At 40.8% G+C, this 27423-nt stretch overlaps 1 protein-coding gene and 1 pseudogene across 1 annotated transcript; both read left to right on the top strand.

Annotated features, from left to right (window-relative positions):
• The first annotated feature begins 7169 nt into the window (after positions 1-7169).
• On the top strand, positions 7170-26687 carry DDX43 (DEAD-box helicase 43). Its single transcript, XM_028097768.1, has 17 exons — positions 7170-7419; positions 9450-9505; positions 11148-11277; positions 12454-12585; positions 13940-14021; positions 14951-15107; positions 15547-15665; positions 16312-16422; positions 16807-16948; positions 17724-17824; positions 19717-19804; positions 21026-21153; positions 21355-21464; positions 23152-23290; positions 23803-23890; positions 24492-24644; positions 26635-26687. The coding sequence occupies exons 1-16, from the start codon at positions 7170-7172 to the stop codon at positions 24603-24605; spliced, it is 1947 nt and encodes a 648-aa protein (XP_027953569.1). The 3' UTR covers positions 24606-24644; positions 26635-26687.
• On the top strand, positions 21857-22300 carry LOC114204545 (ubiquitin-conjugating enzyme E2 N pseudogene; annotated as a pseudogene).
• Positions 26688-27423: the final 736 nt, after the last annotated feature.

Here is a 27423-nt window from a genome sequence, read left to right as displayed (position 1 = left end):
TTATTTGAGAGAGAGCAAGCACATGGGCACAAGTGTGGGGAGGGGCGGAGGGAGAGAATTTTTTTTTTTAAGATTTTATTTATTTGACAGAGCACAAGCAGAGGGAGAGAGAGGGAGAAGCGGGCTTCCTGCCGAGCAGGGAGTCTTGATGTGGGACTCGATCCCAGGACCGAAGGTAGCTGCTTAACCGACTGAGCCACCCAGGCGTTCCCCCCCACCTTTTTTTTTTTAAAGATTTTATTTATTTGAGAGAGAACAAATGGGAGAGGGAGAAGCAGGGAGCCCTACTCGGGGCTTAATCCCAGCATCCTGGGATCATGACCTGAGCTGAAGGCAGACACTTAGCCAACTGAGCCACCCAGGCGCCTGAGGGAGAGAATCTTCAAGTGGACTCCCTTCTGAGCACGAAGCCAACCTCATTCAGACCCATGAGATCAGGACATGAGCTGAAACCAAGAGTCAGAAGCTTAACTGACTGAACCACCCAGGTGCCCCCCAAATTTTGCATCTTTTAAAAGGCAGTGCTGTTAGAATATATAGATCAATGTTTATATAATTTGAGGGTAAATAGAACCAGATCATAGCACTGAATGCTGTCACCAAGAACAATGATAGCTTTTTGCTGAATTAGAATGAAAACTTCTTTTTTTTTTAAGATTTTTAAAATGTATTTATTTGAGAGAGAGCATGAGAGGGAAGAGGGCCGGAGGGAGAAGCAGACTCCCTGCTGAGCAGGGAGCCTGATATGGGACTCGATCCCAGGACTCCAGGATCATGACCTGAGCCGAAGGCAGTCGCTTAACCAACTGAGCCACCCAGGCAATCAAAGAAAGCTTCTTTTGATGGAAAAAAAAAATTCCCCTATGACTTGCCCTACCAATGTGAAATAAAAAGACAACTTATACGGCGCCTGGGTGGCTCAGTTGGTTAAGTGACTGCCTTCGGCTCAGGTCATGATCCTGGAGTCCTGGGATCGGGTCCTGCATTGGGCTCCCTGCTCGGCGGGGAGTCTGTTTCTCCCTCTGATCCTCTTCCCTCTTGTGCTCTCTATCTCTCATTCTCTCTCTCTCAAATAAATAAATAAAAAATCTTAAAAAAAAAAGACAACTTATAAACAGAAAAGAACAAACAGTATATAATAAATATATGCTTAACAACATAGGGAGGGCGCCTGGGTGGCTCAGATGGTTAAGCGTCTGCCTTCAGCTCAGGTCATGATCCCAGAGTCCTGGGATCGGGTCCTGCATCGGGCTCCCTGCTGCTTGGGAGCCTGCTTCTCCCTCTGCCTCTCTCTCTCTCTCTCTCTGTCTCTCATGAATAAATAAAATCTTTTAAAAAAAAACAACAACATAGGGAAGTGCCTATTTTATAAAATTTAAGGGTAAAAGTCAGACTACAAAACAACACATGGTAGGGGTGCCTGGGTGGCTCAGACGGTTAAGCGCCAGCCTTGGGCTCAGATCATGATCCCAGCGTCCTGGGATCGAGTCCAGCATCAGGCTCCTTGCTCAGTGAGGAGCCTGCTTCTCCCTCTCCCTCTGCCTGCAGCTCCCCCTGCTTGTTCTCCCTGCCCCCACCCCCTGCTTGCTATCTCTGTCAAATAAATAAAATCTTAAAACAATTTTCCCTGGGAAAGAAATTGGAATAAATTTATATCTAGGTTATATTTTCATTTTTTTGAAATCGCGTGAACACATGTTAATTCTATAATCATCTTGAAGCTGAATTTAACTATCCTCACTGATGGGGAGATAGTTTTTTCTTGGAAGGGATTGCAGTTGGAACCTGAAATCCCCTTCCTCCTGGAAATGCGCCCATGGGTCCTTGAGAGGCAAACTGGTGCAGCATAATATGCCTGGCTCTAGCATCACATCTACCCGAGTTCCCAAGCACAGTGGCTCCCTGACCTCAGTTTCTTCCTCTGTGAAATGGGGACACCCACACCACTTCACAGGAGTTTTCTAAAAATTCAATGAGAAGACGACACTGGCTGGTTGTAGGGATTCTACATAAGATAATGCCACCCTCCCTGACTCAGGTGACAAACCCTACAGGGTCTATTTTCCAAAATTAGGGTTCCCACTGAATTCACACCTCGATAAGTGCCTAAATTCAAGTTGAATTTGCTCATCCAGCTGCTTCCAGAACCAAGGGAGCTGTTTGCTGCCTTCTTGCGGGTTGGTGGTTCCCTGCCTGGTGGGGTGGGGATCATGATACGTTCCTCAGGTGACCGAAGGGGCCTCTAATCCCACCCCCACCGTGCCCCCGCCGTCGTTGCAACAGAAAGAGCCACCGCCGCGTGGGGACCTGGGCTGAGGCCTCTACTGGGTCGCACTGCCGGGGAAGCGGCGCCGAAGAGAGGGCGGGCCACTGAGCGCCTTTCCCGCTTGCGACCCGGGAGCTTCGACGCCCATCCGCAACCGCTGGCCGCGGGGAAGGGTCCGGGCTCGCGTTCTGAGGCTGGCGGGGTGCAGAGGAAATAGAGTTGCGGACTGGGGCTGATTTAGCTTCTGTCTCCAGAGCGGGGGCAGCTCCCCTCTCTGCTCCAGAGCTGGTCGGCACACCCTCCCGGAGGTAAAGGTGGGAGCGAGTGCAAACCTTTCAGTCTAAAGAAAGAAATCGCCAGCTCGAGGGGCCCTCCGGTCAAAGTCGCACTAGAATTCCGCCTTTTTATCTTTATCCGTGCCTGGAGGGGAAAAGTAGATAGATGGTGGGCCGGACCTGAAAGCCCCACACCATCCTGATTTTCTACTTGCTTAGAGAATGTTCTAAATTCTAGTTGGGATCTAGAGTAAAAGGTTTCACTTTTTTTTTTTTCCATCGCAAAAGGCTTAATGTCACAGATATTGGGGGACAGGGGATGCATTTTGCTCTAATTTAGGAATAATTTAAAATACAGAAAAGTACCTGTAATTACCATTTTAGTTATGCCTTTCCTCAGTACCTGTCACCAAGTGAGAAAATAGAATATTAGAATGTTAAATTATTTGTTGGTCAAGTGCCCAAGGGGCAAAAATTAGCCAAATTAAAAACAAAACTAAAATGAAAAGCATGACACAAAATTCCTCTTTTCAAAAATAAACTATCTTCATAAAGCAGTTTTAGGTTCATAGCAAGTTGATCTGTCAAGTCCACAGATTTCCTATGTACTCCAACCACCTCCTCTCCCCCAACCCCCAATACACAGCCTTCCTCAACATCAACATCCAACCTCAGCATACTGGTACATTTGTTACTATGATGAGCCCACATGGACACATCACTATCACTCAAAGTCCACAGTTTACCTTAAGGTTCACTCCTGATGTTAGGGTAATTTTGACCTCATACAATGAGTTAGGAGGTATTCCCTCCGCTTCTATCTTTTGGAAGAGATTGTAGAGAATTGGTATCATTTCTTCCTTATATTTGGTAGAATTCACCTTTATGTGGTAGGATGAAGTGAAGGAAGGCCTTCAGAAAGTAGAACAATTCTGGGGGCGTCTGGCTGGCTCAGTCCAGAGAGCATGCAACTCTTAATCTAGGGGTCGTGAGTTCAAGCCCCACGAGGCATGTAGAGATTACTTAAAAAAATTAAAATAAAAAACAAAAACAAAAAAACCCCAACAAACAAAATAGAACAATACTGAAAATTTAAAACTTCTGCTCTGTGAAAGACATTGTTAAGAAAATGAAAAGACAGGGTGCCTGGGTAGCTCAGTTGGTTAAGCGACTGCCTTCAGCTCAGGTCATGATCCTGGAGTCCTGGGATCGAGTCCCACATCAGGCTTCTGGCTTGGCGGGAAGTCTGCTTCTACCTCTGACCCTCTCCCCTCTCATGCTGTTTCTCTTTCTCTCTCTCAAATAAATAAATAAATAAAATCTTAAAAAAAAAAAATGAAAAGACAAGGGGCGCCTGGGTGGCTCAGTTGGTTTGGCTCAGGTCATGATCCCACGGTCTTGGGATCAAGCCCCCTGTCAGGCTCCTTGCTCAGTGGGGAGTCTGCTTCTCCCTCTGCCCCTTCCCTTGCTGTGTGTCCTCTCTCCCTATCTCAAATAAATAAGTAAAATCTTAAAAAGAAAGAAAAAGAAAGTGAACAGACAAGCCACAGACCCAGAGTGCTTAGAGGGAAATTTATAGCCTTGAATGCATATATTAGAAAAGAAGAAAAATCTAAAATCAATCATCTAAGTTTCCATCTTAGGAAACTAAAAAAACAGAAGAGCAAATTAAATACACAGCAAGCAGAAGAAAAGAAATATAAAAATTAGAGTAGATATCATGGGCGCCTGGGTGGCTCAGTCAGTTAAGCATCTTCCTTTGGCTCAGGTCATGATCCCAGGGTTCTGGGATCCAGCCCAAGTCAGGCTCCACTTAGGGGGGAATCTGCTTCTCCCTCTCCTTCTGCCCACGGCGCCCTCCCCCACTCCTGCTCGCTCACTTTCTCTCACAAATAAATAAAATCCTAAAAAAATTAGAGTAGATATCAATGAAATTGAAAACAGGTAAATCAATAGAGAAAATTGATCAAACCAAAAGCAGGTTATTTGAAAAGAGCAATAGGGGAGCCTGGGTGGCTCAGTCAGTTAAGCAGCTGCCTTCAGCTCAGGCCGCGATCCCAGGGTCCTGGGATCGAGCCCACATCAGGCTCTCTGCTCAGCAGGAAACCTGCTTCTCCCTCTCCCATTCCCCCTACTTGTGTTCCCTCTCTTGTTGTCTCCTTCTCTCTGTCAAATGAATAAATAAAATCTTAAAAAAAAAAAGAGCAATAAAATCATAAATTTCTAACTAGGCCAACAAAGAAAAAAAGAGACAAGACATAAATTACTAATATCAAAAATGAAAAAGGGGACATCACTACATATCCCATGGACTTTAAAAAGATAATGAAGGGGTACTATGAACAACTCTATGTTCACAAATTTGACAATTTAGATGGAAGGGATCAATTCCTTGAAAGACACAATCTGCCAAAACTCATAAGAAGAAATCAACTGAATAGGAAAGAAATAAAGAAATTAAATCAACACTTAACAACTTTACAAAACAGAAAGCACCAGGCTCAGATGTGTTCACTGGTGATTTCTACAAAACATTTAAAGAAGAAGATATACCATATTGTAGCATTGTTCAAAATAGAAAAAAATTAGATATATAAAATTCCACTCAAAGAAAGGACTGGTTAAAGAAGTGGTAGCAAGGATGTTTGCAAAGTTCGATTTTTTTGACCTGGGTGGTGGTTACACAGGATTCACTGCATAATAATTATTTTTTTAAGTTTTATTTATTTTAGTAACCCCTAACCCAATGTGGGGTTCAAACTCATGACTGCAAGATCGAGTCACACGCTCCCCCAACTGAGCCAACCAGGTTCCCCTCACTGGATAGTTATTTATTTATTTTTTTAAAGATTTTATTTATTTATTTGAGAGAGAGAGAATGAGAGATAGAGGGCACAAGAGAGAGAGGGAAGAGAGGCAGAGGGAGAAGCAGACTCCCCGCTGAGCAGGGAGCCTGATGTGGGACTCGATCCCGGGACTCCAGGATCATGACCTGAGCCGAAGGCAGTCGCTTAACCAACTGAGTCATCCAGGCGCCCTGGATAGTTATTTATTAAGTTATATCTTTGTTCTATGTACTTTCTGTATGTATAATATATTTCACAATAAAAGTAGCTAAAATTAATAACATCTATGTTTAGGAATACTATGAAATACTATACAATCAATAAAAGAATAGGGTAAACCAAAAAAAAAAAAAAAAGAAGAAGATACACCAATTTTCTACAATCTCTTCCAGAAAATAGAAGATAAAGGAAAACTTCCTAACTCATTAACCCCATACCAAAACCAAAGACATTGCATAATTACAGACCTCTTTCTCATGGACCTAGGTGCAAAAATCCTCAACAGAATATTAGGATCAGATTAGATTGGACTAAAATAGAATAGATTGGATTAGAAATCTAATCCAAAAAAATTCCTCTCTAAAGATCATTAATACTATCCATTTCAGATTAAGGATTAGAAAATGGATATTAAATATGAGACACGTTTATGTTTTTATCTATATTCTGGGTGCTTTAATAGCACTGTAATCCTATTTCTCCAGAGATGATTACATTAAAGTTACAGTTAATCCCATGTGAGTTAACCCATTCAATCTGTATGGACCAGGTTTAGTTATGTTTTTTCTTTTTTCCTTTTTTTCGTTCCTCAGCACAACATATTAGGTAACTTCTTTGTTTGATGGGTGAGTGAACTGAGATTTGTTTAGACAATTCAGAGATCCTAATCAAAGTAGGGGCACTCCTACCTGACTTCCATCACTGAAATATTATGTCCAGCCACAGAGCCACCGTGCAATGATGGGAGTTCTTTAAGCATTTATTAAATGTATTTCATTAGCTCTAATACTACAGCAAACATTCGGGTCAAGTGTTGTGTGAAGCGTTGAAGTAACATTTTTCAGCCCAGGGATTTTTAAGCTGTGGGTCATTTTATTTTGTGGATTACAACCAATATTTTAAAAAATGAATGTAGGTTTGGGCGCTCAGTTGGTTAAGCGACTGCCTTTGGCTCAGGTCATGATCCTGGACTCACTGGATTGAGTCCCGCATCGGGCTCCCTGCTCGGCGGGGAGTCTGCTTCTCCCTCTGACCCTCCCCCCTCTCATGTGCTCTCTCTCAAATAAATAAAATCTTAAAAAAAAAAAATGAATGTAGGTTTAAGCGTATCAAGAGCTGCTCTAATTGCAATAGTAAATGCAGTTTTGTCAACCTTCTGTTTCAAATTTTTTATGTATGTACTGGGTCATGTTGTAAAAGGGACTGATGTTTATGAGTCACTAAGATGGGTGGTATTTGGGGTGGAAGTTCAGTAGGGCAAAGCACAAAGAGACCGGGGAGTCCGACGCCTAAAAAAGAACTTAAAGCCGGCGCATTGACTCGTTCAAGGACCGCTCACACGATAAAGAGAGTGGATTGGTCAAACAGTAAAGGCCGCTCATCCACCAATGGATGTGCGGCCGGGGCGGGGCAGGGCGGGGAAGGGGCGGGACGAGCCTCGAGCGGGCTCCTTAAGTAGCGGCTGCGTGGATGCCCTAGTAGAAGACTCTACGACGGTACCGTGTAGTGGTCCAGAGGCAGACGGGATCGATGTCGGACGCGCCGGATCTTCCTCACGGAACCATGTCGAAGCAAGAAGCAGGCGCCAACCCCTCCTCATGGGTCGTTGCTTCCCGGCTAAATTCGGCGGTGTCCCGTGCTCCGGAAAGGAGGCCGACAGAGGACCCGAATCCAAGAGGTCAGGAGGCCGGTAGGGGCGGCAGAGGTGGCGGCTGGAGGAACCCCTCCGGCCTCCAGCAACCTGTGGCCGCTGGCCTCCGAGAACCGCCGCTTTGCTTTGGATTGAATAACGTCTGGGTCGGCGCTGTGATCGGTAAGTGAAAGAGGATGGGTGTGCGGGGCAGGGTCGGGGCGGAGAATGGGTGGGGGCCAGGGGCGGGGCCTGGGCAAGGGCATCCACGCCCCACTCTCCTCGCCTCCAATCAGCTGCCACCTAATGAGATTCAGGACTTTACCTGTGATATTCCTAATACCTTCTGATGCCATAATTAGTCATTTAATGCACCTTTTGATATTTCGTGGAGACGATATTTTGGGAGAACAAACTTCGATTTGGGAAATCTTTGGGATGAAAGGTCAGGACTTTTCACAGCTTACCCCAAAATGAACAACAAAGCAGTGCTGAGTACAATCTGTGTCTTTGAGCACCATTTAGAGCCATTAAAGAAGGTGTAGGATATTATAGGGTTGTTCAGAGCATTGGCCGTATCTTGCACTTAGTTTCTTTTATTGAATATAATTTATCTGCTGAAAAACAGGATCTTTTTCTTAGTACATCTTGAGTCTTACAAATTCATTTTTGGAAAAACATTTAGAAACCATAGGAATAGAGATCTGCCCCATTTGTGGCCATTAAAACTGAGGATAAATTCCAACATTTTACCTATTAGGTATGGGAGCTAAAATTTTGTTTACCCTTTTTTAAACCTATTTTGAAAAACGATGACCACATTTTTTTAGGCAGCTATTAAATAGAACATTAGGAGACTAATTGCTAGACCAGCTAGAGATTCATTGTTCCCTCAAGAAGGCTCAGGCTCAAAGATCTGAAGAGTGATGCTCCATAAGTGAAAGCCACTAGGTTTGCACTAAAAATCACTCTCTCAACACTTAATTCAGCACCTCTGACAGTGCAGGCACTGTGCTAGAGAGCACCCACTTAATGTTGGTCTGGAACCACTTTTTTTCCTCAGTGTGGTAAAAAAGAAAAATTTAAGCTTAATTTTAGGTGTGCAGTGTGAGTACAGTACACTGTTAACTATAAGAACAATGTTGTATGACAGATCTCTAGAATATTTTCATTTTGCATGACTGAAGCTACCCATTAAACAACTCCCCATTTCCCCCTTTCCCCATCCCTGGCAAATAGCATTCTACTTTGTTTCTGTTTGATTACATTAGACCCTCAAAGAAGGTCATGCCCTATTTGCTTTTTGTGAGTGGCTTATTTCATTTAGTGTAACGTCCTCAAGGTTCATTCATGTTGCAAATGATAGAATTTCCTTTTTAAGGCTGAAATCTTCTCTAGCATATTTATAACCATGTGTCTTCATCCAATCATCTGTTGGTAGACATTTAGGTTGGTTCCACCTCATGACTATTGTGAATAATGCTGTAATGAACATGGGAGTACAGATAGCTCTTTGAGATAGTGGTTTTGTTTCCTTTGGATATATATCCATAAGCGGAATTGCTAAATCATATGGTAGTTGTATTTTTAGTGTTTTGGGGAACCTCCATCCTGCACCAATTTACATACCCACCAGGAGTGCACAAGGCTTCCCTTTTCTTCACATTCTCACCAACACTTATTTCATATATATTTTTAAGATTATTCATCTATTTCAGAGTGAGAGCAGAGTGAGAGAGTGCATATGAGTGGGGGGGAAGGGGCAGAGGGAGAAGCAGACTCCCCACTGAGTAAGGAGCCAGACAAAGGGGGGCTCGATTCCAGGACCCTGAGATCATGACCTGAGCCTGAAGGCAGACACTTAACTGACTGAGCCACCCAGGTGCCCCTCCCCTCTTTGTATTTTCTTTTTTTTTTTTTTTTAAGATTTCTATTCATTTATTTGACACACAGAGAGAGACAGCTAGAGAGGGAACACAAGCAGGGGGAACGGGAGAGGGAGAAGCAGGCTTCCTGGCCAAGCAGGGAGCCTGACATGGGGCTCGATCCCAGGACCCCAGGATTCGACCTGAGCCGAAGGCAGATGCCCAACGACTGAGCCACCCAGGTGCCCCCCTCTTTGTATTTTCGATAGCCATTCTAATAAGAATGAAGTGATACCCAGTTGTAATTTTGATTACAACTTGTAAAAAATTTTTATTTTTAAAAAATAGGTCGTGGAGGGTCAAAAATAAAAGACATCCAAATTACAACAAACACGAAAATACAGGTAAGTGGTCTGCGATCTTAAATCCTCAAAAAGCATAGTTCATTTCTTACTCTAATTTCTGTTTAGCTGTTAACATACTGTGGTAATTTAGAGAAGTTGCCAAAGCTCTTCAGACTGCTATTCTTTTCCAGGAATGGTTACATGCTGTGGTCCATTCCAGGTCTAGGTTTTGTGACTCCTGGAGGTAAAAATCTTTATAGAGATAATCTCCACTGACAAATGAGATCTTTGGGGGAATATTCATCAGGTGCTTCCTGAATCTCATCCCTCAAACCTTAACCTGCTCCTGTGTTCCCAAGTCTCAGCAGCAACATCATTCATCCAGTACCCAAGCCGGAAGTCTCAGATTCTTCTCCTGCAACCAGTCCATCACTGAGTCCTTTCTATTTCCTGTATTTCTCAACGAGAATCACATCATTTGGGAGTGTTCTCCCCTAACTGTCCACTCTGCTTCCAGTCTTACTCCCTCTAACCATTCTGTACTATGACCAGGGCAGTAGTTCTAAAACACAAATTTTGTTCATAATTTGTTTTCTTTTCCTGCATAAAAATCTTTCATAACATCTCAGGCTCTTAAGAGGTTCAGACTTCTTAGCATGGTCCACTTGATCTGGCTCCTTTTCCTTCACTCCCTCCCCGAACTCCACTTGAATGTCAGCAGCTGGACTCCTGCCCTACTCCCTCCTATTTTAGCTGATAGAACTCCTGTTCATAAGGGAGGTCTAAGACCTCCTGCATCCCCAGTCTATGTAGGTCTCTCTTTTCCATATTCTCAGCATCCGTTTCAGCCTCATTTAAGAACTTCTACAGAGTTGTCTGTAAACAGTGCAAATGGCAAGCTTTGAATCACCAGCCCAAGAAAGCATTTGGTGTAGCAGTTTCTAGTTTCTATTGAATCAATGTGGGTAGCTGAGATGATGTACATTGAAAGATGTGACTTGTAGATTCTGTCCTCCAAATGTCGTCTCAGCCTTGTTGTAAGTTGCTTCCATTACCATGTACATGGTGGAAGTAGAGCATCCCCTCAAGTTAAAAGTTCATGTAAGTAACCTGACAGTGCAATCAGCTGTTATTTATATAGCACATAGATTAATCCCTACAGTTGTGTAAGATTTGCCAAATTACTGTTTTGCAGTTAAGAGGTCAGATTAACACCTTAATCTTCTAAAACTAGTTGCTGAGTTTATTCCCTAGCGGTCATGGTAGTTTTTATTTATTTATTTATTTACTTTTAATTTTTTTTTTTAAGATTTTGAGAAAGTGAGGGAGAGGGTGAGGGAAAGTCTGAAGCTGACTCCACACTGAGCACAGAGCCTGGCGTGGGGCTCGATCCCACAACGGTGACATCATGACCTGAGCTGAAAACCAAGAGTTGGGACGTCTAACTGACGGAGCCACCCAGGTGCCCCTGTCATGGTAGTTTTTAAATTTAGATTGTCCTCCTTTTCATCCAACCAGGAGGTAAATCTCAGGATAAATTCGTTGAATGTAGAATGCCCTCAAAAATTAGAACTTAAAAGACACTGATTGATAGCAATACTCTATTTACTTTAAATTTTTATACTGTTCAAAGTTGAGTGATTTTTGGAGGGGGGGCATGGTAAGGGGACTTCAGTCTCACCTATTTTTCCCCTGCATCTAGATAATAAAAGGTCATTCGGAAGAAGCAGAGGTCAGAATCTTTGGCAACAAGGTGATGCAGGCGAAGGCCAAAACAGTGATAGATAATCTTGTTAAAAAACAAGAAAATTACAATTCAAAACTCAGAACTGGTAAGTAATTTTTGCTTACGACAGCCTTGTAAAATTTTAAAAATTGCGTTCAGTGTCAGAAGGTATTATAGTCGATGCTTTTCCTGACAACAGGGCTTCAGATTGCCATCATTAAGTCTTGTCTGTTAGGGATTTTTTTTCTTTGAAATCCCAAAATACTGTCTCCTCAAATGAAAAATGTTTAATTTCTGTGATTAAGCCTAGCAGTTTCACTTTTAGCCACAGATAGGTGGAGAAAAAAAAACCTTTTAATACACTCACTATTAATGATAGAAGGATTAGTCCTGGCCTTCTGATTTTATGGTCTTCTCCCCTGGAATGTGACTGACTTTGAAAACTGTCTAATTATTTGGTATTTAAAAAATCTCTGGGGTACCTGGCTTGCTCAGTCAGTAGAGCATGCGATTCTTGATCTTCCCCAGGTCATGAGTTCAAGCCCTGGTCTGGGCATAGATTACTTTTTAAAAATCTCAGATTTAGGGGCGCCTGGGTGGCTCAGTCATTAAGCGTCTGCCTTCAGCTCAGGTCATGATCCTGGGGTCCTGGGATCGAGCCCTGCATCGGGCTCCCTGCTCAGCGGGAAGCCTGCTTCTCCCTCTCCCGCTCCCCCTGCTTGTGTTCCCTCTCTCGCTGTGTCTCTCTCTGTCAGATAAATAAAATCTTAAGAAAATAAATAAATAAAACGACCCTTTAAAGAAAAAAAATCTCAGATTTAATTAAGAAAACAAACCCAAAACTCAGACCTGCTTGGACTAGAGAAAAAGCCATTATGGAGTCATTTCCAGAAGCGATGTGGAAGTAAAAACAGGGTTCAGATGGCAGCATTACCTCTTAGTGTTTCTTGGGAAAGGAACTCTAGGAAGCCTTTAAGACTATCTGTTAACCTGGGGTGACATCTGCCTCACAGGGTTATTGTAAAGATTAACATGTGATTTATTAGCAAACACTAGGCTCTCATTATTTTCCTTCTCTTCAATAAATGTATTTTCCATCTCCTAAATCTGGTAACTGACAAACCATAGCTAGAATTGTCATAGCATTGTAGTACTAAAACCCACATTTTCTATTTTAAGCATTATTGTCTGTTTTTTAAACACAAAAGAATAAAGTGGTTTGGGGGAAATTTGTACAATTAGGATTTGTTTTGAAACTAATTCTGTAAAAATATTTTAACAGATATTGTTGCATTCCAACCTTCTGTTGGAAGAGATGTAAAGACAGATCGTAATGTTACAGAGAATCAGCCATTGATTGATTGGGATCAAATTCGAGAAGATGCTTTGAAATGGGGGAAAAAAAAGTGGGAAGGTTAGTGCTATATCCTAACATTTACATGTGGTATTGATGTACCTCTTGAGATGTTCTTTAACCGCTAGTGTTTTTTATTCCCTAAAATGTTGTCTTATTTCTAGTAATGAAATCGACTAGAAAAATGATAGTAGGATATTATGTGCTGCAGTTAGTCTCTAGGGCAAGATTTGTTTCTATGTTGTCTGTGCTGTAATCTATGCTATAAGTGGGAAATTAAAATATTATACTTACATTTTATCTTATTTGAGGTAACTCACAGCAGGAGCTTAATAAAATTGAAAGAAAATCGGGCATAAGGGGAGAATGAAGGCAATAAACATGGCAACCATAAGTGGTTTAACATTATTGGCTATGGTTGAGCAAAAATTGATCCTGGAGTGTTCGGGCTGATAGAGGCAAAATAAAAAGGGGAAACCATTTAATAAGAAAGAAACATATAGTCAAGAAGAGTGGGGTTTTTTCATTTGCTTTAATTTTAAATGAGAGTCTCACCTGGAATTATTAGAGTGTAATGTTTCATGTCATATTCACTAATTTTCAGGGTAAATTCAGGTGCTAATTCTGGCTATCAAAGTGAGGCAGCAATACATTTATTAAAACAGTGACAGATGTTAACAATGATTACTTCAGTGGTCATTCTGTCTGCATGTTGTTACCAGTGCCACCTGGACAATACATGCAGTGGGGAGATTTGGAATAGAGGGGCCAAAAAAAGGATTTAAGTTTGGAGGAAGTATGCTAGGCATATAAGAAAACAAAGTAGTCTCGAAGTGGAATAAGAAATATTCTATTCCTAACCAGAAATGGGATGGACCTTCAAAGAAAAGAAAAAAATCAGTCTACTGTGTTTGAGAGATTCATCAATTGGGATGATCGTAAAGCATACTTTTATTTTATATTAAACTTAAATTATTAAGATTCTCTTTCTTGGGTAAAAAATGTACTCAAGAGGCAAACCAAAACAGGAGATCTCTTAGAGACTAGCATAAGCCTGACAGGCAGAGAACAACTATCTAAAACTGTAAGGTGAATTTAATAAATATTTTAGTTTGATTTCTGTTACTTTGAATAAGTTTCAATGAAATGTAAATTCTGATCATTTATCAAAGTTTTAATTTTCATCTTTGGGGCGCCTGGGTGGCTCAGTCGTTAAGCGTCTGCCTTCGACTCAGGTCATGATCCCAAGGTCCTGGGATCAAGCCCCACATCAGGCTCCCTCCTCGGCAGGCGGCCTGCTTCTCCCTCTCCCACTCCCCCTGCTTGTGTTCCTGCTCTCGCTGTGTCTCTTTTATCAAATAAATAAATAAAATCTTTAAAAAAGAAATTTTTTAAATTTTCATCTTTGTCCCAGATTTACCACCAATTAAGAAAAACCTTTACATGGAGTCAGAAGCAACAAGTTCAATGTCACAAATGCGAGTAGACACTTGGAGGTGGGTAGCTTTATTGCTTTAAGTATTTGTATAGTTGTTACTCATTAGGGAAACATTCAAAGTGATTGCATTTGAAGACTACATCTCTGGTATTCACATGAACTTGGTTGCATCCTACCTGATATTTTAGAGCATTGCTATCCAGTAAACCTTTCTGCAAAGAGGGAAAAAGGGCTATGTTTGTGTCTAATAGAGTAGTTACTATCTATATATAGCTATTGAATACTTAAAATATGGCTAGTATAATTGAGGAACTAAGTTTCCCATTTAAAATTTTAAAAGATTCATGTGGTTAGTGCCTATTGTATTGGACAGCACTTTTAGAATTCTACAACTGTTGAAAATCATAAGTTGATTTGATGCATTTCTTATTCTTCAATGCTTAACTATGTGGAATTAAAGGTCCTAACAGCAACATTTTTTTTCTATCAAAGTCAGTTATAAAACTAAGTATGGTAAAAAAAAAAATTAAATAAGTATGGTATAGCAGAAAGAACAGTTATGCTAGGGTTGGGGTAGGGCTCCGACTTTGGATAAGTAACTAATGATAACCTGTCAAATGAGAATAATTCCCATTTGGCAGAATTGTTGAGGATAAGTTAAGAAAATATGTATGGAACATTGTAGAGCTTTGTGTCAGCCAAGTCTGATTTGAATCGTGAAGTGTGTGATTTTCAGGCTCTATTCTTCACATTTCCATGAAATTTCGTTGGCCCATTCATACAATGTAACTTTTTCCCTTTCTGATAACTATTCTGATAAAAAAAAATGGGCTCATTTCTATTTCTTTGTTATTACATTTTACTGTAGCTTTACAGTTACAGTTGTAGTTGGATTTCTAGATATGATGAATTAATGCTGGCAAAAATTTCTGGCTTAGGGAATAAAGTGACCAAAGCCGCTAAGATTTGTTCTATTTTTCCTTAAAGGAAAGAAAATTATAATATAATGTGTGATGACTTGAAAGAAGGGGAGAAGCGTCGTATACCCAATCCTACTTGTAAATTTGAGGATGCTTTTCAGTGTTATCCTGAGGTTATGGAAAACATTAAAAAGGCAGGCTTTCAAAAGCCAACACCGATCCAGGTATGCTTGTTTGCTTGCTTGGCTTTTTTTCTTTTTTCTTTAATTCCAGTATTTTACTGACAGTTTTTCCCCCCAAACAATATCTGATTTTTTTAGAAGATTTTATTGAGAGAGTACAGGTGTGGGGGTTTGGGGGAGGGGAGGGCAGAGGGAGAAGCGGAAGCCCACCATGGGGCTCCATCCCAGGACCCCAGGATCATGACCCGAGCCCAAGGCAGATCCTTCACTGAACCATGCAGGCGCCACAATATCTGATTATTAGAAGTGAAATCACCAAGGGAGTAACTATCCCTTGTGAGCACTCCCCTAGAGCCCCCTGTGCTACCAGTGCCTAGCACTCAAAATATGTTTGTTGAAAGAAGTTTGGGCTTACGAGAGGAGGGGGCGCTTGACTAAAAGATGCAGCTTTTAATTTTAATGTTAATCTTTTCTTTTTTAGTCGCAGTCATGGCCGATAGTATTACAAGGTGTAGATCTTATAGGAGTAGCCCAAACTGGAACTGGGAAAACACTGTCCTACTTAATGCCCGGATTTATACACTTGGATTCACAGCCTGTGTAAGAATTTGTACAGCTGGGTTCTCTTTATAGGGGGTTAATAGATATGGATACCAAAAATGTAAGTTTCTTTTGTTTGGTCTGTTGCATTGGTCAAAAAATAATGCCAAGCCTCAGGGAAATGCACTTGTACCATGCTGGTGAGAGTACAAATTGTCAAACCATTTTTAGGAAGCAATAGGTAGTGTCTTTTTTTTTTTTAAGATTTTATTTATTTGACAGAGAGACACAGTGAGAGACGGAACACAAGCAGGGGGAGTGGGAGAGGGAGAAGCAGGCTTCCCACTGAGCAGGGAGCCCGATGTGGGGCTCGATCCCAGGACCCTGGGATCATGACCTGAGCCGAAGGCAGACGCTTAATGACTGAGCCACCCAGGCACCCCGCAACAGATAGTCTTAATAGTGAATACTGGAAATGTTTGAATTATTACATCCATTACAATTGTGTGAGAGAATGTTGGGCCGTGTTAAATGAAAAGGCTGGTATCGGCCCTTGGGATTTTTTTGTGTGCAACGTTCTTCAATATTTTCCCATGTTTTGTGGTGGATGCGTGTGACTTTTCACATCTATTGCTTCAAATTCTGAAGGCACTGAATGAATACGCTATGTATCTGAGTCAGGCACTTTAATATTTTCTCTCTAAAGAATTAGAGGAAAAAGGAATGGACCTGGCATGTTAGTCCTTACACCTACGCGTGAGTTAGCACTTCAAGTGGAAGCTGAATGTTCTAAGTATTCATATAAAGGCCTCAAAAGGTAAGTCATTTCTTTGTCCATTCTTGCATCAGCTATTTAATAAGTCAGTTTTGTACATTCTCCCCATTATTTTTCACATACGTAGAGAATCTGAATGGCTTAGCATGAGTCAGGCATTACCCCAGTTCAAATCAATGGTAGCCAGGGCAGTGAGGTCAAGTAACAGTGATGCAAATATGGCTCTTTATAGGACACATCACTGTGGGTTGACAGGTGTGGATAGTTCTTAGAATGGAGCAAATACTACCCAGAAGGTATCTGATACTTTCTGACTTAAATACTTTTTACTCTTGTTATTTTATACCCAAAATACTTTGGTTGGTTGGGATTTTGCGTTGTGATGGGACATTTCCTTGCCTGAACATGAACCTCTTTTTTTTTAAGTGTGTGTATATATGGCGGTGGAGATAGAAATGGACAAATACAAGATCTGAAAAAAGGAGTAGATATTATTATTGCAACTCCTGGAAGACTGAATGATCTACAAATGAATAACTTTATTAACCTCAGAAATGTAACCTACTTGGTAATCATGGAGTAAGGGTTTGGGATACTAGGAGAAAGAACTGAACTCTTAGTAAATTCTTTTTTATTTTTAAGTAATCTCTACACCCAACGTGAGTTTTCAAACTTGCAACCCTGAGATCAAGGGTCACATGCTCTAACTGAGCCAGCTGGGCGCTCCAGAACTGAATTCTTATTAAAATAGTCCTTTAGAATGGTTGTCCATTTTATAATGATTTCAAATCCTAGGGATTTTTTACATTTCCTCTAGTATGTTAAAATAAGGATTTAAGAATTCTATTTTAATGTTTTTTATAAATGTTGAGAATATAGAGAATAAAAGATTAAAATCCATGTGGGTTGTTTTTTTTTACTTTAATTTTTTAAAGATTTATTTTAGAGAGCACGTGCAAGCAGGGGGAGGGGAGAGGCCGAGGGAGAGGATCTCAAGAAGACTCCCACACTGAGCCTAGAGCCTATCGTGGGGCTCAGTCCCACAGCTCCAAGATCATGACCTGAGCCAAAATCAAGAGTCAGATGCTCACGCAACTGAGCCACCCAGGCGCCCCCCACGTGGATATTTTAGACACAGTTTTTCATTAGATGGATCTAGAAACTGTTAGCCAACTTAAAAAATCAAGTCAGTCTGTCACAACTCTAGATCACTTTGTCCTGAAGAAATGAAAATAGTGGCTTAAATAGGGGAAATGAGAAAAAAGTTACCTTACCATAGTATTATGTTCATAAAGAGAGCATACTTCCCATATCTAATGTAGCCACTATCATTTCTGATGCAGGTTTTAGATGAAGCCGACAAGATGCTAGATATGGGATTTGAACCCCAGATAATGAAGATTTTATTAGATGTGCGCCCAGACAGGCAGACTATTATGACAAGGTAGGTGTATGCCTAATTGTTAGTCTGTAAAATAGAAATCAGTGGACTGGACTCCACCTTTTTTTAATTTCCCCGGAGGATTTTAGAGCATTACCTGAAGGTATCTTGAGATCCTCAGGTGAAAGACATGTCATCACTTAGTATAGCAAAGTATAGCAACTCAGTGTAACTGTAACAATGATTATTAGGTTTCCTAAGTTACAGATAGAGATTTTTTTTGTAACAGATTTTTTTTTTAAAAGATTTATTTGCCAGAGAGAGAGTGAGCCAGAGAGTACAAGCAGGGGGAGCTGCAGAGGGAGAGGGAGAAGCAGGCTCCAGCTGAGCAGGGAGCCCAATGCAGGGCTCAAACCCAAGACCTTGGGATCATGCCTGAGCTGAAGGCTTAACCGACTGAGCCACCCAGGCGCCTCACAAAGATTTCTATAAAAACTTAAGGGGGACCTCTCCCTGGAGGGGAGATTGTTTCATAGTGGTGGCCTCACAAGTTGGAATGATCACCTGCCCTTAGAGATAAACCTTGGATTACTGAGTACCTTTTTGCCCAAGATAAAACTAAGAAACAATGATTGTTATTTAAATCCAGAGTGATTGGGCGCCTGGGTGTGGCTCAGTCGTTAAGCTGCTGCCTTCGGCTCTGGTCATGGTCCCAGGGTCCTGGAATCGAGCTCCGCCTCAGGCTCCCTGCTCTGTTGGCAGCCTGCTTCTCCCTCTCCCACTCCCCCTGCTTGTGTTCCCTCTCTCTCTGTGTCTCTCTCTGTCAAATAAATAAATAAAATCTTTAAAAATAAAATAAATAAAAAATAAATGCAGAGTGATCTATAGACTATTATCTCCTGGGCTTGTATATCCTACGTGTCATTAACATAAAAAAGAATAGTATATAATTGGGGAAATAACATAAAATCTCCTCAATTTGTTTTCTTTTTAATACCACCCTCATTTGTTTTTCTACTAGTCTTTCCATTATTGTAGTTACTGTGAAAGTGTAAAGGTGATTACTTTCATAATATATATGGATGAAGAAACACTTGGATTTACATGTCCTTTCATCAGTACACTTAATATGCCTTTATTTCGCATAAGCATTTGGTTTTTTGCCTGCTGACAATGCTGACCAAAAATACTAGGGTTTTTTTTTGGGGGGGGGGTTCTTTTTTGAAGGCCAAGAAAAATCTAACCCTTGAATTTATTTTAGATTAGAATTTAGGTTAGAGGGCACCTGGGTGGCTCAGTTGGTTAAGCGACTGCCTTCGGCTCGGGTCATGATCCTGGAGTCCCAGGATCGAGTCCTGCATTGGGCTCCCTGCTCGGCAGGGAGTCTGCCTCTCCCTCTGACCCTCTTCCCTCTTGTGCTCTCTCTCATTCTCTCTCTCTCAAATAAATAAATAAAATCTTTAAAAAAAAATAGAATTTAGGTTAGAATTTAAGGTATAGATCTCCTTCACCTTTGGTTTATAAACCTGTTTTGGTTTTTTTGTTGTTGTTTTTTTAAAGATTTTATTTATTTATTTGACAGAGACAGCCAGAGATGGAACACAAGCAGGGGGAGTAGGAAAGGGAGAAGCAGGCTTCCCGCAGAGCAGGGAGCCCGATGCGGGGGGCTCGATCCCAGGACCTTGGGATCATGACCTGAGCCGAAGGCAGACGCCTAACGACTGAGCCACTCTGGCACCCCTAAACCTGTTAGACTTATTTAAAGGTTTCATGTAGTAGCTTTGCTACTACAGTTGAGCAGTTCTTTGTGAAGTGTACATTTTCTGTAAAGTCTCCCTTATTTAAAAGTACTCAATTTGTCTTTCATGGGTAATCGGTTCATAGCATTCTTAGGGAAACTTAGTAATATTTGATTTATAATAAAATTTTAACTTTTATATCATGTTTATTTCCAGTGCAACGTGGCCATATGCTGTCCGTCGACTTGCACAGACTTATTTGAAAGAGCCAATGATTGTATATGTTGGTACTTTGGATCTAGTGGTAAGCTTGTTATTACTATTATAAAAAATATTTATGAAAGTTTTAATTACTTTGTTTTGGCATAACTACTCTGCCCCCTCCCTAATTATAGAGAAGATCCTAGATACATATGATTTTATTCATAAATACTTCAGTATACATCTAAGACTAACTTTAACATAATTACCGTACTGTTATTATCTCACATCTAAAATTTCAATAATCCCTTAATATCATCAAATATTCATTCCTTGTTCCTATTTTCCTGATATCTCATTTTACTTAGTCCTGTTAAAATCAGGTTCTAGGGGCGCCTGGTGGCTCAGTCGTTGGGGCGTCTGCCGTCTGCTCAGGTCATGATCCCGGCGTCCTGGGATCGAGCCCCGCATCGGGCTCCCTGCTCGGCGGGAAGCCTGCTTCTCCGTCTCCTACTCCCCTTGCTTGTGTTCCCTCTCTCGCTGTGTCTCTCTCTGTCAAATAAATAAAATCTTAAAAAAATCAGGTTCTAAAAAAGGGCAACATAGGTGCATGTATGTAAGTCTGGTGTTCTCTTTTGGTGAAGTCATGATGGATCATTGGGTTCAGATGTCAGTAATTATACAATTTATGAAGGTCTCTATTATGTATCTCCTCCATTACAAAGTTATTTGGCCTTTCACTTAATTGAAATCAACCTTTCAATTGATTATTATTGAAAAAAATGACCTTTTACTTAATCACCAGTAATAGTGATAGGTCATTGCCTCGGTAATTTCATTAGATTTCATGAAAAGTGAGGATAGATATGTCATTCTTTACTTTCATTGAATGCTATTAAAACTTACTTTATCTCTGGGTTAAAAATTTGTATCAGTGATATTTTGAAATTTTGCTTTAAGTTGTCAAAATCCTAAATGGGAACTCTTGTGTCCTAAGCTAATCATCTTCCTTTATTGAAAGGACTGTACCCAAATTCATGATGAAATTTTGGCCTTACTCCACAGTTTTCTTTTCCAGCAATAGTAACCAATTACTTTCAACACACTGCCAAGCATTCAAGTTTCCAACTCAGCTTCGGTGAATGAGCAAGAGAAGCGAAAGGCTGAAATACAAATCTTTGAGTAGAGGTCGTTTTGCAAGGACCTGCCTCTTTCTTGTTAGCAGTTTATTAAAACTTAACCAGGGATAGAAATAGATGTATTCTGAGCCAATGTATAGGGTTTGCCTATCAGTTTTGATGTACTGTAATCTTTATTCCTTTAGGCAGTAAGTACTGTGAAACAAAACATAATTGTCACCACCGAAGAAGAGAAACGCTCTCATATCCAAACTTTTCTAGAAAGCATGTCTCCCAAAGACAAAGTCATAGTGTTTGTCAGCAGAAAAGCTGTGTAGGTATTTTTTTCTTTTACATCCTTAAATCATCAAATCGATTTGTTTAGCATTCGCTCTATTTGCATACTAATTTCAAAAGGGGTATGTGTGTCTTATAGTATGTTAATTCAGTCTTTTGCTAATAGAAGTAAAACGAGTGAATTGATAGTGGTATTAGAAGAAGCACTTCAGATCACTGACTTCATCTTTTGCTTCAGTGCTGACCACCTATCAAGCGACCTGATTCTGCAACACGTATCAGTGGAATCCCTTCATGGTAATAGGGAGCAGAGTGACCGAGAGAAGGCATTAGAAAACTTTAAAACAGGTACATTTATACAAGTAGTATTTGTTGCCATTAAAGGGTACAAGGCCCGGGCAAGGCTGAGTGACAACACCTTTTCGTGGAGCCTATTTGTAGGATCTGTCCTCAGCTTGCAGATCACAAAACTATACTTGTTAGAACTCTGACTATTAACCAGATCTCTAGAACTATCCAAACTCAAAGAGCAAATCTTTAGACCTGGATATCAAGGTAATAATTTGCAATGGGGTTATTTTCTTTAATTTACCTGAGAGGCATAGATCTTTGTGACATGGTTCAGATGATTCAGGGATTGGTTGCTGAACCAGGGTGTATATTGTGTTGTAACTCACCAGCAGTTTAAAAGAAAGGCTATAGGGAGTCAAGACCAGAGGCCGAACTCAGGATCTGACAAGATGGCCGGGCTGCCCTGCAGGATTATCAAGGAAACCCAGCGATTGCTGGCAGAACCAGTTCCTGGCATTAAAGCAGAACCGGATGAGAGCAATGTGGTCATTGCTGGCCCCCAGGATTCCCCCGTTGAGGGAGGGACTTTTAAGCTTGAACCATTCCTACCAGAAGAATACCCGATGGCAACCCCTAAAGTACGTTTCATGACCAAAATTTATCATCCTAATGTAGACAAGTTGGGAAGAATATGTTTAGATATTTTGAAAGATAAGTGGTCCCCAGCACTGCAGATCCGCACAGTTCTGCTGTCGATCCAGGCTTTGTTAAGTGCTCGCAATCCAGCTGATCCATTAGCAAAAGATGCAGCGGAGCAGTGGAAGACCAATGAAGCCCAAGCCATAGAAACAGCTACAGCATGGACTAGGCTCTATGCCATGAATAACATTTAAAATCGATCTGATCATCGAGTGTGCATCACTTCTGTTCTGCCAAGACTTCTTCCTTTTTTGTTTGCATTTAATGGACACAGTCTTAGAAACATTACAGAATAAAAGCCCAGACATCTTCAGTCCTTCGGTGATTAAATGCACATTAGCAAATCTATGTCTTGTCCTGATTCACTGTTGTAAAGCATGAGCAGAGGCTAGAAGTACCATCCGGGTTGTTGTGAAACATTTAAAGCAGTGGCCCTTCTCGGCTTTTATTCATTTCCCTGTCATGGTTTGAGTATAAAGCACTGTGAATGAAGGTAGTTGTCATGGTTAGCTGCAGGGGTGTGGGTGTTTTTCTTTATTACTTTTTTTGAGGGGGAGAGGTAGTTTTAATTTTATGGGCTCCTTTCCCCCTCTTTATGGTGATCTAATTGCATTGGCTAAAAGCAGCTAACCAGTTCTTTAGAATATGCTCTCTAGCCAAGTCTAACTTTATTTAGACGCTGTAGATGGACAAGCTTGATTGTCTGAACCAAAATGGGAACATTAAACAAACATCACAGCCCTCACTAATAACATTGTGACTTTGCTGTCAAGTGTAGAATCCTTCCTTCAAGAAAAAGCTTGTGACCATTTTGTATGGCTTGTCTGGAAACTTCTGGAAATCTTATGTTATTTTTTGTTATTCTAAAAAAAGAAAAGAAAAGAAAAGAAAGGCTATAAATGACCCTTTCTCATTTTCACTCTGAATTGTTTTAATACTAAAAGTAATAATGGCTCACCTAGATAGTGGGGGAAAATTATACTTTTCTGCTATGTCTTGGGTTGGTTTATGCCAGAATGTATATTCTTTTGGTTTTATTCTTTAGGTAAAGTAAGAATATTGATTGCCACCGACTTGGCATCTCGGGGTCTTGACATCCTTGATATCACACACGTCTATAATTATGATTTCCCCCGGAACATCGAAGAATACGTGCACAGAGTAGGGCGCACTGGAAGAGCAGGGTAAGTCTGCATAGTCTACCTCTGAAAGAAGCCACTATCATTAATCCCTTCACAGACTATTCTTAGCTAGAAAACATTTTTTTTCCTATTGCCTATGAATTGTCTGTGCCACCTGCTTTGCTCCTTTATCCCCATCTTAATTGGCCTATTCCAGATTCATCCAGACCCCTCTGATTAGCTGCAGCTGTTTCTTATTCCACTCTTTGCTTTATATCTGTAGAGTCACACTGAGCGATACCCAGTGGTTCCTCTATTGTCCCCGTGTAAGAGGACCTTTTTCCTCATTGAGAGCACTACTATCAAATCCCCTGCAAACACACTGTTTAAACAGCTCCAGATTATTGAGGTTCTAAATTGCTGTTTGAGTGATGCTAACTTTTAATACATAATAACATATTTGGGCTTAGAAGTTGAGGTTTAGCTATTTTTAGTGTTTTGCTAATGAATCATGAGTATAAATTAAAAAATCAAATTACCATATGAATGCCTTCCCCCACTCCACCCTTTTATAGGAGAACTGGGATATCTATTACTCTCCTCACTAGAAATGACTGGAGGGTTGCTGGAGAGTTAATTAATATTCTGGAAAGAGCACAACAGGTGAGATTATATAACTCAGGACTCTACCTTGTATCATTTTTCTAATGTTAAAATAATTTCATTGATTCCAAGTATCGGGGCTTACCGTGTGTCGGGGAAAACAGATGTTAAACATGTTATGAGGGCCATAGTGTGGCAAAGACAAGGAGCTGTAATACAGAATTGGGGAACCTAATCTAATGGGAGTAAGCATCAGTGGAAATAGTACCATGGAAGAAGCCGGTGGAGTGGAGGTTGGGAGAATTGTTGTACGAGAATGGGATGCATGTTCCAGCTGGGGAACACGTTCAGGCCCTGTGGACAGAATGCCACAGAACGTGGCACCAGTTAAGGCATGTTCAGGGCACTGGGAAGCAACTGAAGGGCCATACATACGAGCAGGGAGTGGTAGCATCGGGGAAGTTTAAGATCAGTCTGGTTTTCGAGTTTGAAGATAAATCTCAAGAGTTTAACATGCAAGGAGATACATTTCATTGTTGGAAAGATGTCATGGAATTGGAAAGATTCTGTGACTGAGATTTGGAGGTATTTTAGCATACTGTAGAAAAGCTGTTACTCTGAAAGAAAAATCTCATTCCTAATAACACATTTAATGTTTCAGAGTATCCCAGAGGATCTTGTGGAAATGGCCAAGAGGTACGAGGTGAATAAACTGAAAAAAGAAATGGAGAAAAAACTGGGGAAACCCCAAGGAAAACCCCAGAAGTTTTATTAATGCCCTTGTTGAAAAGTGGTACCAGCCTCCTGAGAGGAGGTAAATAACACTTTGAAATTTTGTACTTTCAAATGCCTGCTTTCCTTAACTACACTGTTAGTGTGTTTATTGCAATCAGTATTCTCTCTAAGAGTCATTAACATAATAATTTATTCGGGTAATTCTGTACCTGTTACCTAAGTTCCAGTTAATATCTTTTTTTTTTTCAGTTAATATCTTTTAAAGATTTTATTTATCCATTTGTCAGAGACAGAGAGCACAAGTGCGGGGGAGGGGCAGAGGGAGAGGAAGAAGCAGACTCCCCGCTGAGCAGGGAGCCCGATGCAGGGCTTGATCCCAGGACCCTGGGATCACGACCCAAGCCGAAGGCAGTCGCTTAACCAACTGAGCCACCCAGGCACCCCCAGTTAATATCTTCTTTAGAGTTAGAAGTATTCAAGAGTTGAGAAAATGAAAAGTTGTACAGAAATCTCATTAGGCGTGTAATGAAGTTGGTAGAGGTGTAAGTTGGTAGAACCTCTGCGCAATTTGGTAATGTATCAATTACAAATACATAATTCCTTTTCAGCAATTATTTTAGGGGTGTATTCTATAAATACGTATTCTGCATATTTGTTGTAGGAAAAAACTATAACCTAAATGTCCAGTAGGAGACCATATAAATAAATACTGGAAGATTTTTTTTAACACTTCCGTACATCACCCAGTGCTGCTCACACAAGTGTCCTCCTTAATCCCCATCATCTATTTCCCCTACCCCCATCCACCGCCCCTCAGGTAACTATCAGTTTGTTCTCTATAGAGTCTATTTCTTGGTTTCTCTTTTTTCCCCTCCCCTTTGTTTTTGTTTCTTAAATTCCACATGAGTGAAATCATACAATATTTGTCTTTCTCTGACTTATTTCACTTAGTGTAATACTCTAGCTTGGAGGATATATTTTTGCAAGTCATATATCTGATAAGGGACTAGTACCTATAATATAGAGAACTCCTAAAACTGAATGAAAACAACCTGATTAAAAAATGGGCAAAGGACTTGAATATACATTTCTCCAAAAGATATACAAATGGGCAAAAAACATGAAAGATGCTCAGCCTCACTACTAATCACTGGGGAAATGCAAATCAAAACTGCAATGAGGGGGCGCCTGGGTGGCTCGGTCATACAGCGTCTGCCTTCGGCTCAGGTCATGATCCCAGGGTCCTGGAATCGAGCCCCGCATCGGGCTCCCTGCTCGGCGGGAAGCCTGCTTCTCCCTCTCCCACTCCCCCGGCTTGGTCCCTCTCTCTCTGCTGTGTCTCTGTCAAGTAAATAAATAAATAAAATCTTAAAAAAAAAAAAAACTGCAGTGAGATCGCCTCACACACATTAGGATGGCTCCTATAGAATAGCTACTATCAAACAGAATGGGTTTTGGCAAGGATGTGGAGAAATTGGAACCCTCCTGCTCTGTTGGTGGGAATGTAGGGTGCATCTACTATGCAAAATATAGCAGTTGCTTAAAATATTAAATATAATCCAGCCACTCCACTTAGTATAAATCCAAAAGAACTAAAAGCAGGGTCCCTAAGAGGTATCTGTATATCCATAGTCATGGCAGCTTTATTCATAATAGCCAAAAGGTGAAGGCAGCCCAGGCATGAATGAATGGATAAACAGATTGGCCTATCAAGGGGAATTCTGACCCAAGGTACAACATGGGTGAACCTTAAGGACACTACTATACTGAGTAAAATAAGGCCGTCAAGGACAAATACTGTGTAATTCCACTTACATGAGGTACCTAGAGTAATCAATTCACAGAAGTAGAATGGTGGTTTTTAGCAGCCAGTGAAAGGGGGAATATGGGGAGATGTTTAATGGGTATAGATTTTCAGTTTTGTAAGATGAAAAAGTTCTGGAGGTTGGTTGTGGAACAATGAATATACTGGACACCAAACTATATTTAAATGGTCAGGATGGTGAATTTTATCACAGTTTAAAATTCAAAGGCTTGAGAACAACAATTTACATTTTTTTCTTTTTCAGATCTCCAGGTATATGGAAGTATGGGAAACATGCTGGCACTATGAAGAAATAAGTGATTCTTAAAATAATAGTGTTTAAAAATGCAGAATTCGGTATTTTATACTTTAATAAAATCAAAAGTATTTAAACAAGTTAAATTTTTTTTCACGGATATTAAGGAATGTAACATTACATTTTTTCACTTTTTACTATCCTTATTTAAAAATGTAAATTTTGGGGCGCCTGGGTGGCTCAGTTGGTTAAGCGACTGCCTTCGGCTCAGGTCATGATCCTGGAGTCCCGGGATCGAGTCCCACGTCGGGCTCCCTGCTCGGCAGGGAGTCTGCTTCTCCCTCTGACCCTCTTCCCTCTCGTGCTCTCCATCTCTCATTCTCTCTCTCTCAAATAAAGAAATAAAATCTTTTTAAAAATAAATAAATAAATAAATAAAAATGTAAATTTTAGGGCGCCTGGGTGGCTCAGTCGTTAAGCGTGGTTCAGTCAGGCATCTGCCTTCAGCTCAGGTCATGATCCCAGGGTCCTGGGATCGAGCCCCAAATCGGGCTCCCTGCTCGGCAGGAAGCCTGCTTCTCCCTCTTCCACTCCCCCTGCTTGTGTTCCCTCTCTCTCTGTGTCTCTCTCTGTCAAATAAATAAAATCTTAAAAAAAAAAAAATGCAAATTTTATCTCCCGTAATGTTGTTATATTAAGATCAGTCTTTAAAGAGTTGAAAGCCTGTTCAGATGTCATGGCAGCGAAAGATAGTTAACAAATTTTTTTTATGATAAAAAGATAAGATGATCACTGTCT

This window comes from Eumetopias jubatus, unplaced genomic scaffold (genome assembly GCF_037043125.1).
Source record: "Eumetopias jubatus isolate StellerSeaLion01/CBP00866 unplaced genomic scaffold, mEumJub1_p1.0 scaffold_6, whole genome shotgun sequence".
In the NCBI taxonomy this organism is placed as follows: Eukaryota; Metazoa; Chordata; class Mammalia; order Carnivora; family Otariidae; genus Eumetopias; species Eumetopias jubatus.
Note: the sequence above shows the minus strand (reverse complement) of the source record. Positions and strands in the feature narration are given on the sequence as shown.